This window comes from Cervus canadensis, chromosome 8 (assembly GCF_019320065.1).
Source record: "Cervus canadensis isolate Bull #8, Minnesota chromosome 8, ASM1932006v1, whole genome shotgun sequence".
In the NCBI taxonomy this organism is placed as follows: Eukaryota; Metazoa; Chordata; class Mammalia; order Artiodactyla; family Cervidae; genus Cervus; species Cervus canadensis.
In genome coordinates this window covers 26,738,161-26,752,398 of record NC_057393.1, presented here as the reverse complement: position 1 = coordinate 26,752,398, position 14,238 = coordinate 26,738,161, and the positions used below count along the sequence as shown (strand labels likewise).

General features: G+C 48.9%; 1 protein-coding gene and 1 pseudogene across 1 annotated transcript in view; one reads left to right on the top strand and one right to left on the bottom strand.

The window, feature by feature from the left end:
• Positions 1 to 7,583: 7,583 nt before the first annotated feature.
• Positions 7,584 to 8,433, bottom strand: LOC122445946 (annotated as a pseudogene).
• Positions 8,434 to 9,468: 1,035 nt separating this feature from the next.
• NEURL1 (neuralized E3 ubiquitin protein ligase 1) overlaps positions 9,469 to 14,238 on the top strand; it is a 74,274-nt gene continuing 69,504 nt past the window's right edge. The window contains exon 1 of the mRNA XM_043475522.1: positions 9,469 to 9,595. Within this exon, the coding sequence (XP_043331457.1) occupies positions 9,511 to 9,595 (85 nt within the window). The 5' untranslated portion in view covers positions 9,469 to 9,510. The remainder of the gene's footprint in view (positions 9,596 to 14,238) is intronic.

The following is a 14,238-nucleotide window of genomic DNA, read 5'->3' as shown; positions in this document are numbered from 1 at the left end:
CATTCCTGGCTTCCCTGGTGGCTCAGACAGTAAAGACCCTACCTGTAATGTGGGGCACCTGGGTTCGATCCCTGGGTTGGGAAGATGCCCTGGATAAGGAAATGGCAACCCACTCAAGTATTCTTGCCTGGAGAATCCTGTGGATAGAGGGGCCTGGTGGACTAGGGTTCACGGGGTCGCAAACAGTCGGACACAATTGAGTGACTAACACACACAAGGTCATTTAAAATATCTATGTAGGAAAAAGAAAATGCTGGGATAGTACATCCACTTGGAGCACTTTTCTTTGAGCTCAGTTTTGTTATTTTTAAATCTATTTTGTGTTCATTAGTGGCCATGTGATTCCTGACTAACTTCTGGAGAGCTGAGCCAAAGCCCTGGGGAGTTTTAAGGGTCTCCTCAGTAGGAAGGGGCTGGTTCGGGAACTTGAGCAAGGACACCTCCCTGGCGACAGGTGTTTTCCTCAATCTGGCACCTAAAGGAATCCCACTCTGGAGCAGGGATTCGGACTCAGACCATCCTAGGACTGAACCTCAGTGCTTCACTTATCAACTCCTAGTCAAGTATCTTAACTTTCCTAGGCTTCAGGATTTTCATCTTTAAAATGGGGATACTGTTGCTGCTGCTGCTAAATAATAATATATACTTCACAGGGTTATTACCAGGCTTAAATGAATTAATACAGATGAAGTGCTTGGACCAAGACCTTGCCATGTGTGCTCCATAAAATTCTCCTGTAGGGACATCCCTGGTGGTCCAGTGGTTAAGAATCTACCTGCCAATATAGGGCACATCTCTGGTCAAGGAAGATTCCACATGCCCTGGGGCAACTAAGCCCACATGCCACAACTGCTGAGCCCACGCACCTAGAGCCCATGTTCTGCAACAAGAGAAGCCATTGCAATGGGAAGCCAGCACACCGCAACAAAGACTAGCTCCGGTTCACCACAACTAGAGAAAGCCCACACTCAGCAACGAAGAGCCAGTGCAGCCATAAACAAACAAACAAAAATCATCTGTCAGTATTACCTGAGCCAGTGGCCCTGGGATGAGTCAAGGGATGCTGGGCTCCTTTGAAATCACTAAACAAGTTTCTTAGATAGGGAGACAAGTCGTCCTCTTTCTGGCATTGCACATTTTTCTTTTTGCTTCTTGCAGAAATCTCCACCTGTCCTTTTGTGTATGTTAGTTGCTCAGTCATGTCTGACTCTTTGTGACCCCATGGACTGTAGCCCACCAGGCTCCTCGGTTCATGGAATTTTCCAGGCAAGAATACTGGAGTTGGTAGCCATTCCCTTCTCCAGGGATCGAATCCAGGTCTCCCACATTGCAGGCAGATTCTTTACCATCTGAGCCATGAGGGAAGCCCTTTTGGAGGCAGTTTTAAGAATGCTTGGCCTCAGGCCTGGATTTTATCCATAGGCACTATAAGTCCAGGTCTTAGGCCTATGGGCTTTCTAAGTATCTACATAAGACTGGAAAAAAAAATCAGTGGCTCCAAATTATGAAAGGAAAACTTCAAAATCAAAATTAAGAAATGTTTACTTAAATATCTATAAAACAATGTTGTGTCAACCTCATTAATCATTAAACGAATACTCATAAATATTTCATTATATTTTAAGGTTCCTCTGTGTCTTTTCATAGCTTGATAGCTCATTTCTTTTTAGTGCTGAATGCTATTCCACATCTGGAAGTCCCACAGCTTATTTATTCATTCATCTACTGAAGGACATTTTGGCTGCCTCCAAGGTTTGGCAATTATGAACAAAGTGGTTAAAAACATGCACATGCATGTTTTTTGGTGGCCATAAGTTTTCAATCCCTTTGAGTAAGTATGCAGGAATACAATTGCTGGATAATATGTTAAGAGAACGGTTCGTTCTGTAAGAAACCACCAAACTGTCTTCCAAAGTGGCTGTGCTATTTTGTATTTCTACCAGTAATGAATGAGAGTTTCCAGTGTTCCATTTAGTGTTGTCAGTGTTCTGGGTTTGGGCCATTCCAATAGTTCTGCAGTGGCATCATCATTTTGATTTACGTTTTCCTGATGACATAAGATATAGACCGTCTTTCCAAATGCTTATTTTCCATCCATATATTTTCTTTGGTGAAGTGTCTGTTAAGGTCTTTGGCTCATTTAAAAAATTAAGTTGTTTTCTTATTGTTGAGTTTGAAGTATTTTTTTGTATATTTTGGATAATGGTCCTATTTCAGATATGTCTTTTGCAAATATTTTCTCCTAGTGTGTGGTTTGTCTTTTTATTCCCTTGACAGTGTCTTTTGCAGAGCAGAAGATTTAATTTTAATGACATCAAGCTTATCAATTATTTCTTTTAAAAAACTTTTTATTTTATATTGGAGTAGAGTTGATGAACAATGCTGTGGTAGTTTCAGGTATAACACAAAGTGACTCAGTTATGCATATACATGTATCTACTTCTTGTCAAGTTCTTTTCCCATTTAGGTTGTCACTAAATAGAGCAGTCTCCTGTGCTAACAGTAGCAGTAAATTGTCACTAAATTGAACAAAGTTCCCCATCCTAACAGTAGGTCTTCTTGGTTCTGTTTTAAATAACAGTGTGTACAAGTCAGTCTCAAACTCCCTAACTGTCCTTTCCCCCAATCCTTTCCCCCTGGTATTACCAGTTCTTTCTTTCATGGTTCTTGTCATCTTTGTAAAAAGTCATTATCAAAGCTAAGGTCATCTAGATTTCTCCCATGTTATCTTCTAGGAGTTTTATAGCTTTGTATTTAACACATAGGTCTGTGATCTGTTTTGATTTAATTTTTGTGGGTAGGGGTGTAAGGCCTGTGTCTAGATTTACCTTTTTGCATGTGGATGTCCAGTCGTTCATACAATCATTTGTTGAGAAGATTACCTTTGCTCTATTATATTCCTTTGCTCCTTCATCAAAGATTACTTGACTGTGTTTGTGTGAGTCCATTTCTGGGCTCTTTATTCAGTTCCATTTATCTATTTGTCTATTTTTCACCAGTGCCACACTGTCTTAATTACTGTAGCTTCATAGTAAATTTTGAAGTTGGCTAATGTCAGTCCTCCAACTTTCTTCTTCCTCAATATTACTCTGGGTCTTTTACCTCTCCATGGACACTTGAGAATCAGTTTGTTAACATCTACAAAATAACTTGCTGGGATTTTCCCTGGGATGTATTGAATCTATAGCTCAAGTTGGGAAGAACTGACATCTTGACAATATGGAGACCTACTAGTGTGTTCAGCCCTAAACTGGGCCCTGGGAGGTAGGAAACTGTACTGGAGTTAAGGAAAACAGGACAGGGTCCTTCATGGTGTTGACAAGGAAACTGTACCCCACACAGTGCTAGGTGTACAGAGAGTGCTCAAAAGGGTCTCTGGGGCAATGAACGAAGCTGAACCCCAAAGTGACTGAAAACAGAACAGTATGGTGCCCATTCCATGCTAAGATGGTTAACACAGACTCTGGTCCTTCACAGGAAAGACCTGGCCTCGAGGAAAACTTTGTGGCGAAGGTACTGTCTAGAAGGGAACCGGCCAGACAGGCTGGTCTGGGCAAGTCTCTTGGGCTTACTGAGTGGATGTATTGATAGGTTAATTCACTGACACTGATTCATTGATTTGCCAAATATTTTTCGAGAATCTACTGTGTTTCAGGCACTCAGGGATCTCCCATCTAACATATCCAGCCACCCCCTGCAGTTCAGGCAGGACCACTTCTGTCTGTGTTTTCTGACAGTGGTCTGATGATGTTAATAACTATGGGCTGGGCCTCAGAGCTGCCTTGTATCCTAGCCAGAGATGGCTGAGGCTGTTTCCTGTTTAAAGTCTAGCTTCTCAGCAGGGAGGGCAATGTCGGCTGTTGAAGTTTAAGGGAGCCCTGGCTCAGCCTAGATGAACTCCACCTTGTCTGCCCGGTGGGGGACCATCCTGTGGCTTGCTCTGAGCTCAGCCTCTAGGGGTTCAGGGAAGGAAGAAAGGAAGCTCTCAGTCAAATATTTTATTATTTTATCAACATGGAGACTCTTCAAGACTTGAACTGACCCGGGAGATATGGAGAGTGAGAAAGAAGGGGAGAGAGGTGAACCAGCAGGAGGAGACTGAGCAAGGAGCAACAGGGGCAGAGAGAGGGCAGGACAAGGGTGGAACAGGGAAGGGCGGGAAGAAGGGAGAAAGACAAGAGGAGGGAGGGAGAGAGAGGAAGAGGGAGCAAGAGAAAGGAGCTGGTCAGAAGGGAGAGAAGCAAGGGAGAGAAGGGGCGACGGGGGCCAGAGCTGCTGCTGAAACTGTTCCTGGGTCCCCGCCTGGGGTCCCCCCCCTTCTCCTGCGCATTGGTGTGAGCGCTCACAGCATCCACATGGACACACGTGTGCACGCAGCCAAACACATATGCACTGACACCCACCCCTTTGGGCAGAGCTTTCAGACTCTACACTGCTAGGGAGGCGGGGTTGCCACGGTGACAGGTGTTGGAGCACCACCTTATGGGTATTAATAGCTTCCATTGAAGCCACCAAAACAGTGACTTCATCCAGACCTTCTTCCTGGCAGGCTCCTTCTCCCTCCTCGCTTCTTAATTGGGGCTGGGAAGGGCCCTCGGGGGCCTCAGAGGCCACTTCTCTGCCTCCTAGCAGCCTCTTTGGTGAAGGATGCTTGAAGCCTTGGGGATTCCACCCAACGTCCAGGGGGAAAAGTGGTTCTTTGCTCCTCTGAGCTGGGTCCAACCACTGCCCCTGCCAGGAAAGGGTTTCTGAGGCACAGGTCCCCTGGAGGGGTCACCCTCAGCTGCTCTGGGTCCCATGCAGCCACACCCACTTCCTGCCTGGCCACAGACTTACAGCCAAGTTCCCCCCCCGCCCCACCTCCCCACACCATAGCACAGAGCTCCTTGGGAAAACTGGGGCCAGTCTAGGGAGATGACATAAGGGAGTGGTCCCCAACATTTTTGGCACCAGGGACTGGGTTTGTGGAAGACAATTTTTTTACAGATAGGGTGGGGGAATGATTCAAGCACTTTAAATTTATTGTGTACTTTATTATTATTACATTGTGATATAGAATGAAATAATTATACCATTCACCATAATGCAGAATCAGTGGGAGCCCTGAGTTTGTTTTTCTGCAGCTAAATGATCCCATCTGCGGGTGGTGGGAGACAGTGATAGTAGGGTTTGTGCTCCTATCAGAATCTAATGCTGCTGCTGATCTGACAGGAGGAGGTGGAGCTCAGGCAGTAATGTGAGGAGGCCCTGTGGTTAAAAAAAAAAGATGAGGCTTCCACTGATCGCTCACCACTTGCTCACCCACCACTTACTTCCTGCCATGTGGCCTGGTTCCTAACAAGCCATGGCCTGCTACTGGTCCGTGGCCCACTGGTTGGGGACCCGTGATGTAGGGTACAAGATTTCAGAGGCATCACACTCGAGTCGGAGCAAGAGCAGGGTGGCTGTTCGTTGCATGGTTCTAAGGGCGAGTGCCTCCTTACATTTCATCACACAAGGACACCTCGCTCATCTCATCCTAATCTCAGCCTTGTGGATGCTCCCATTATTTCCTCAGCCGCTGAGATCAGGGGATGTTTCTGTCCTACCTTCCTTCAGTTCCCTGCCTGGTCCCTAATGCCTTTCACCCTCCTGTGCAGCTACCTGGGGTCAGACTGTCCTAAGCAGCAGAGCCTCTGGACCCCTCAGGCAGGCACTGGTGTCTGGTCCCCTTGTCTCCCCTTCCCCGTGACCTTCTGCTCTTCTCCCCTGCTTGGCCCAGAGCCCCAGGTTTAGACCACACCCTGTCAAGGGACCCATGACATCCCTGCCTCCCTCTACTATGGGGCCTTACCCACCCCCATCACTTCTGTGTCCCAGCCCATTCCCCTGAGGAAGGGAAGGAGGGGACAAGCTTCCCCCCTGCCCCAGCCACTGTCGGTAAATCCTACCAAGGGCCTGCACTTCGCACACCCTCCAGAGGAACTAGTCTCGTCTATACAGAGTCTTCAGATTTATTCTGATGCCAGCAGCAGCCTAGAGTGACCTCATTCCAGCAGGCTTCAAGGGGTAGATGAGCGTGTGAGAGTGTGGGTACTTGTGTAGACGTGAGTGTGTGAGAGAGAGTAAAAGTGTGTGTGCAAATGGATAAGTGTGCTGCCCTTCAGAGCCCATGGATTTCTGATGCATGAGTCATCAGCTGGCGTGAGCCTCAGGGAGATACGCCCATAAAAAGACAGCACCCTTGACCTGCCACGTCCATTCTGCAGCTGGCTGGGCACGTGATCCTGGGCATCTGAGAGGCTGGGGGCAGAAGAGGGGGCTGTCTTTCCCTCCAGACCCCAGAGAGCAGCTGTCAAGGATATTTCTAGCTCGCCTGGAGTCCCAGACATTTAAGGATGTGATGCCTGCAATGGGGTGAGGGTGGAGGGCAGGAGAGGGAAAAAAGGGATGGTTCAGAGGCTTTCCTCCCACGCCTCTTGGTGGAATTTGCCTGGGAGGCAGGGGGATTCGTCCATCTCACAAGCGGTGTTGGACAGTCTGTCATGTACCAGGCACTCTCTTGGAGACTGGTGACATTATGGTGAATGGAGTTGACCCACTCACTCCACTCACCTTGGGGGGAGGTAGACCATAAGCCAGGGGGGAAAGTCTACTTTCAAATTAATTCCAGAAGATAACACAGAGTAATGGTATGGAGCATAACTGAGAGTGGTGGGGGTTCTCTGGCTGGGCTGGTCAGAGAAGGTCAGGAGGTGATACATGAACTGTGCCTGAATAATGAGGAGCTGTCATATGGAGACTTGAGGAAAGAACCACCCAGAAGAGGATGGATGAGATGCCTGAAGCCAGCCTGTGTCCTTGCTGGATTCTGGATCAAAGTTGTTGAAGCCAGTCAGGGAGCTAGAGGTGACGGAAAAGGAAGGCAGATTCTCTCTCCCAGAAGCACCTTGGCTCATCTTCTAGCCCTGACCAGACAGGGAGAAGGATAGTACTGTAAACTACATGGGAAAATAATCTGAAAAAGAATGGACATATGTATATGTATAACTGAATCAGTTTGCTATACACTTGAAACTAACACAACATTGTAAATGAATTATACTAAAAAAAAAAAAAAAGAAAGAAAAGACAGGGAGAAGAAGATGCCCCCATGTCCAAGTAGGAGATGACTCCTTTTCCCTTCCTGCAGGTCCTAGTATCAGTGCTGAGCTTCAGGATGGATGAGTCATGTGAACAGGTGACTTGCTGAAGGCCCTTTCCTCCAGGAAGCTTTCTTTGACTGCTGCAAGTCACAGAAGCCCCCACCTCTTGGAACTGACAGAACCACTTAGCTCAGAGTTGGTGGTTCTCTGAGTTTGTTCCTGAGATTTGTCCCTGAGGCTTGGCCCTCCATCCAGTCTTCTAGGCCCAGTCTGTGTTCATCTAAAGGCTCCCAAGCCTTTTTGTGTCCAGAGCTGAACAGCCTGGGGTTCTTGTTCTGAGCCTTTGTCTCAGTGCCCCTTGGAGCTGACTGAAAACAAAAGGGTCAGGTGCTGGGTGGGATTCTTTCTTTTTTTTTTTTTTAAATGGACAAGTTATTTAATTAGGATCTTTGTAAGAAGTTCAGAACACTACTTTGTGGGGATAAATTCCATTTGTGAGAGCAAACACAGAGCGCAGGTAGCCCTGGAGCTGAGGGACAGCTTTGATTCTTTGCAGAATTTGTGAGTCCACAGCTCTCTGATCAACCTTGCGCTGCTCTGTGATCTCCTATTTCTCTCTGTGTCGAAGATCTCACCCTCCTGGTGTCTGGGTTTATGCAGTTTCGTCTTGAAGTAAGCGTCAGTGAGATGTTCTGGGATTTTCACACCACTGATGTCGATTTTGGTGGAGGTGGCAATGACAAATTTCTGGTGTGTTCTACGCAGAGGAACTCAATTGAGGGACAGAGGCCCAGTCACAGGTAACAAGCCACTGCCCAGATGCTTCAGGAAAATGACTCTCTTTCCTCTGTGGTGCCCTGTGAGCATGATCAGAATTGTCCCGGGAGTGACGCCGCTGGCACGCAGCTTTCCCACATGCTTACCGAAGGGTTTTCTGCCCTGACTCAACAGCTTCTGAGGCACGTCTTCAGTAGGGTAATACCTAGGCGTTTTGTGAAGTTTGACCACTCAGGTATCACCATTCTTGTCACCACCAACTGGTTTTGTGACAGTAGCAAGAACCCGAACCTTCTATTTTTTTCGACCTTTGATTTAGCTGCTGAATACTGTCTCTTGTACAAGGCCTTCCTGGAGTACATAGCTGATCAGAATATCTGCCAATTCCTCTGACCAGGACAGGGTTTCAGCTGCAGTGGAGCTTCCCCTTCTTAACCTTCTTCACCTTTTTAGCCTTGTCGCCAGCATCAGCCTTCTTGGTTTCAGGTTTTTTCTCCTTAGTATCTGGCTTCTCAGCATTTTCAACCGCCATCTTGCAAGATGGGAAAGAGTGGGATTCTTGATCTCACTTCATTTATTCAGTCATCCATCCACATATATATATATATATATATATATATTTTTTTTTTTTTTTTTCCTGGAGCTTTTATTGTATGCCAGGCACTGTACCTGCTACTAGAGAAATCGGAAATGAGAGTTACTTCGTCCTGGGCCTGGTATCCAGGGAACTCGCCGTTCTTACTGTATGGTTTCTCTTGTTTTCAAGACCGAGCGCCACTGTTGATGAGGGGAATAAACCCAACCCAATCTCTGTCTGATATTTGACCCCTATCTGCTCCCCCGCCAGGCCAGGAAGGGCTAGTGGCGGCCGGGAACGTCGCACGCCCAGCGCCACATCTGGCTGAGCGGGCGCGCGCGTGTCACTAAGACGCTCATTCACCGGCGCAGCTGTCACCATAACAACCGGAGCGAGGGAATCCTGGCGACGGCTGGGGGCGGGGGCGGCGGTCGCGCGGGGACCCGGCGGGGGCGGGAGCGCGGCGTCGGGGGCGGGGGGAGACCCACCACCGCGAGAGCGCCCAGCACACCTCGCGCTCCTCGGAGCCCCGCTCCATGTCGAGCCGCCGGCGGGAGGGCACCACGCACGTCGCCGCCTCGGTCGTCCCCGCGGGCGGGGACCCAGCCGGCCGCCGAGCCGCCGAGCCTCCGGGCAGGCCGAGCCGCTGAGCGCCCGCGAAGAGAGCCCTGACTCTATGGCCCCGGGGAAGCGTGCCGGAGCCACCAGCCGGAACCCGAGCGCCAGCGGGAGGAAGACGGGAGCCCCGGGCGCCGCCGGCCCCGGCCCAGGGGCGCGCCCGCCGCTAAAAATGGCAGGCAGGTAGCCGGCTCGCGCGAGGAACCCCCGCGGCGGGCAGGACCCGCCAAGGACCGCGGAGCCCAGACACAGGGAGGAGAGGAGCGGCCCGCCCGCCCCCCGCCGCAGCCCCACCAGGGCCCTCCCCCGGCGGCGCGCGCGCCGGCGCGCGCACACACTTGCACACCGTACCTCCGCTCCTGCCCAGCCTCGCCTGCCCCCTGCGAGTGCCGAACCCCACTGGGGCCGGATGCCATGGGTAACAACTTCTCCAGTATCCCCTCTCTGCCCCGAGGAAACCCGAGCCGGGCGCCGCGGGCCCACCCCCAAAACCTCAAAGGTAAGGCTCCGCCGGGCCGGGCTCAGCTGGCGGACTGGGGTGCAGGTGGAGGGGCAGGGAGAGGTGGAGAGGTGTGGTTGGGGAGGCCGGACAGGTGCCACCTGTTGTGCGTCTTTGGAGGCGGGAGATGCACCTCTGGCCATTGGGGGTGCGCTGGAGGTGGGGGGCTGCGAGTGATGATGGCGAAAATCAGGAAGGATGGCGTCCCGTGGGGTCTACGCAGTTCTCCCAGCTACACCAGAAACGTCACTGGAGTCCCCTCAGGCCACTGTGCAAGGCGAGCGCGCCGGGTGAGGAAGGGCATTTGCCCAGTGGATGGGGAAGTGTGGCAGGATGCTCAGGCCGGTCAGCTGTGCTTCCCAAGAGAAGTACCACGGTCTCCTTTTTCATCTGCCCATGGCTGGAGAGGTGATGGCTGGAAGCACTAGTTGCCTTTCCAATTGGAGGGTCTTAAAAATACAGGGCTGAATAATAACAGCCTGGAAGAAGGGACCAGAGCTGGTGGCCTCTGGAGTCCTCTGAAGCTACTGACTTTTTGTATCCACTGAATCAGCTTGGTTTCTGGTTCCCCAAAGGCTAGATTTCCAGTCAGAACTCTAGAAAGGATGAGCTGAGAGCCTTGAGACAGATCTCAAGGCCTTTGCCCTGTTAAATCCACTGACCTATTCAGCAACCTCAGGGAGGTGCCAGGCCCTGTTCTTAGCTTTACCTCTTCAGTGCTGTCTCTGACCTTTTGAAGACTCACCTGGGCCTTCCCAGGCCCTCAGAGCCCACTGATTCCCTTCAGAAAGCTCCTTTTCTATCATCCTGAAAACCAGCCAGCACTGACTGGGCATTCGGATGACTAAGACTCAGAAAGGGAAGCTCTTGGGCAAGTTTACAAAGAACTTTGACAAATACCTTTTCAAATGAGCAAGGAAACTGCTCTGCATAATGCTCAGAGCTTGTCATACCCATTTCACAGTTGAGGAGAACCAATGCTTGTTTCAGGATCCCAAAGCCAGAGGGGCAGAGCTAGACTGTAGACCTGTATCTTCTGTCATGGAATGCTATCCTCTCTTTTGCTGGACAGTCAACCTTCAGAACTGGGGGAGAGAAGAGACAGGACCACCATCCTGCATTCTAACTCCGACACTTTGAAAACCACCTCTCACTCACCTTGGGCACATCAATGGGTTTGTTGTGTCTTTCTGAAAATTAATATGGAGGCACATGTCAAACCCTTTTAAAATATCATTTTCATTGGCCTTGTGATTCTGCCTGCAGAATCGATCCTGAAGAAATGGAGATGAAGGCAAATACTTGTACATGAGCCTAGGATGCTATGACAGTTTGTTTGCACTAGAAAACAATCTAAATGCCCTGTAATTATGGTGAATCCTCTTGGTGGAGTATTCAGTTCAGTTCAGTTCAGTCGCTCAGTCGTGTCTGACTCTTTGCGACCCCGTGGTGGAGTACTATGCAACCTTTAAAATAGTATTTTTGAAGAGCATTTGATCACTTGGGAAAATGCTCACAGCAGCATAATGACAGTTGTAAGAAGCAGTGGCAAAGCTGTATAAATAGTAGAGCCCAATTTTGTTAAAATGTTATGGATGCCCCTCCTGCAAGGAAATCAAGGAACCTTGGAAAGAAAGTTTCCAAAAGGTTAACCATGGTTTCCTCTGGGTAATGAGATCATATTAGAGTTTTTCTTTTCTTTTTAATATTCTGCTCTTTTCTAAAGTTTCTACAATAAGCAAATATTGATTTTAATAATCAGAAATAAGCTGTAAGTATTGCGGGCAAGTATTATTTTTAATCATCAGAAATAAGCTGTAAGTATTGCATGTATGATGACTTGTTGAGCATTGAAAACAGATTCCCAATGATGGTGGAACCTGTGTTTGTCATCCAGTTCAATGTTGTCTCTTACAAGGGAGAGAAATGAGGGGAAGGGAGAATGATTTGCCCATTTATTCAGTGGGTCAGTCAAGAGAAGGTGGCAAAGTCAGGCTGAGTCCTTCAATGGCAGGAGTTAGCTGGGGGCCAGTGAGCTGACTTGGTGCTGGGATACACATCAATTACCCTGAGAAGGCTGTGTTCTATCCATGACCCTAGGGAAGCCCAGAGAAGGCTTCCATAATTGCACCCCTTTTAACCTACAGTTTGGGGTTGTAGGGATGTGAAGTCTCTGGGACTGGAGTCTTTGACAAGGGAGGGAGTGGGCAGGAGAGGATCTGAGACCCTCCTGTCTCCCTGCTCCCACCCTAGCCTCCTCCTCTGCCTGACTCCCCACCTGTCTGGCCTGAGAAAATCACATTGTGCTGCCTCCCTGATTTATAGGGATCAGTTCTTATTCAGTGGGAGTAAATGGGGGAGAAATTCTCCCCACCCCAGCAGTCTCCCTCCCCTGTCCATTTCCCTTCTGGCTTGGTTTTCCAGGATCCATTCTCCCCTGTCCCTAACCACACACCTACAGGAGGGGCCGTGAGAATTTTGGTTTTGCGCCTTCTGAGCCTGAGATGAAGGATTAGAACATGCCATGAAGGCTGACTGTGGGTTCCTTCCGTCCTTCGTCTAGGGTCTCCTCATTCGGCTTCTCAGCCTGACTTTTCCCCATCCTAAGAGAACCATCAATTTTATTCTGTGACTGTTTTAATGTTCACTCCAAGTTCCTTTCTAACTATATAAGCATTTACCTAGGGGTCTTCTCTGATACATCAACGGTCATCCAGAATTCCACCCCCATTTTATTGGTATGACCTTGATACTGGCTGTGATTCTAAGACTGTCCACCCCAAATTCTGCTTTGTACTCACCCAGAATTTCAACTCTGCTTCTTATCAGTGTCCATTCAGAAATTTACTGGGGGCAGGGATCTCTCGATTGTTTTTTCTCCTTCCATAATTGCCATCTATTGATTTCTCACCATTTTAATTAAAACAACTGGAAAGGACCTGGAATAATAGGGATCCTGGGACTCATTAGAGATCTAAGGTTGGTCTGGCTGTCAGGCTGATATGAAATGAAGCTCTTCCATCACCTGTCAGTGGTAGACTTTGGTCTTCTTCCTGAAGATACCCTGACCTCACTCCACTGCTGGTGATTCACACTGGGGTCTGAACAGTGTTGGTCTAGGAGTGTCCAGGGGAGAGGTCCAAGGTATAGATCCAGGATAAGGGCAAACAGACAGTTATGAAGAGCTGGTTATGTGCCTGGGTCAGGGGTGAGGGCTTGTGACATCTCTGGACATTCACAGAGTGAAGATCTACTTGATAAGGTGGGGCTGAGGGAAGGGGTGGCATCAAATACTTGTTTGGATTGTTGAAATCCCAGATATGCATGGGCAGAGGTCAGAAATGGGGAATCAGGGAAGAATTTGAGTTGGACATGGAAGGAACTGTAGAAATTGGATAGATGGCAAGGGGTGCAGTGGGAGTCCTAGATATGGACAGGAGGGTAGGGCAAGGGGCGTGCAGCAAAGGCTTGGGGCAGGATGAGTAAATGTGTGTAGATATTCTCAGTGATGGGCCCAGGGTGACTGGAGCAGGGGGTTCATGCTTCATGGAGACAGATACAGAGAACAGAGATCTTCATCCTTCCCTATCTCTTTCTGAGTGCCTGCCTACTTGGTGCTTGGTACTGGGGGAAAGGTAACTAGGAAAGCCTTCAGGGAGGCTTTCCGCCAACTCAGTCCGCAGTGGTCACCCATAGATGGGGATTGGAAAGGCCACCTCCTGTCATTTTTTTTTTAATTGTGGTAAAATTCCCATAACATAAAATTCACCATTTTAACATTTTAAATTAAGTGGCATTTAGTACATTCACACTATTGTACAGCCACCCCTCTATGTAGTTCCAGAACATTTTCATCACCCCAGAAGGGAAGCCTGTGCCCGTGAAGCAGTCACCCCTCATCACTCCCTCCTCTGAATCCCCAGCACCCACTAGTCTCTTTTCTGTCTTTATGCATTTGCCCACACTGGACATTTCCCTTAGATGCGCTCAAAGTACATTTGTCCTTTTGTGTCTGGCTCCTTTCACTTAGCATAATGTTTTCAAGGTTCATCCATGTCGTAACGTGTACCTTCTTTCCTTTTTGTGGCTGAATAACATTCCATTGTGTAGATTTGCCACATATTGTTTACGCACTTCCCAGCTGATGGCCATTTAGATTGTTCCACCTTTTGGTTATTGTGAATTTTGTGCTGTGAAGATTTGTGTTTAAGTTTTTGTTTGAACACCTGTTTTTGGTTTTTTTGGGTCTGTACCACGGAGTGAGCCTTCCATCTTTTCAAAGCTGGTGCTTTTGAATTGGACATTTGACAAAGTCACTGGTTGTGATGGATGCAGGGGGATCATCCCCCTCCGGCTTTGGCTGGGAGTTGCACCCACCAGACACCTGTTGTCTTCAGAGTCTCTTTTCTGTGGTGGCCGAGGCTCCCGGCAGGCAGAGGGAGGAGCATCTAAGGTTGGCCCAAGGAGCTTTGACTCTTTGAGGTGGACCAGAGTGAGCTATAGGAACTTGTCTGTCAGACTCTCGACCTCCTCACTGCTCTGGGGTGGGGTTGGGGGGTGCATTTGCCTAGGACAAGGTCCTAGCCATTTTTCAGCCTTCACAGTCTTGCTGGTACTTCCCCCCTCTGGGTCCCCAGCCCAGG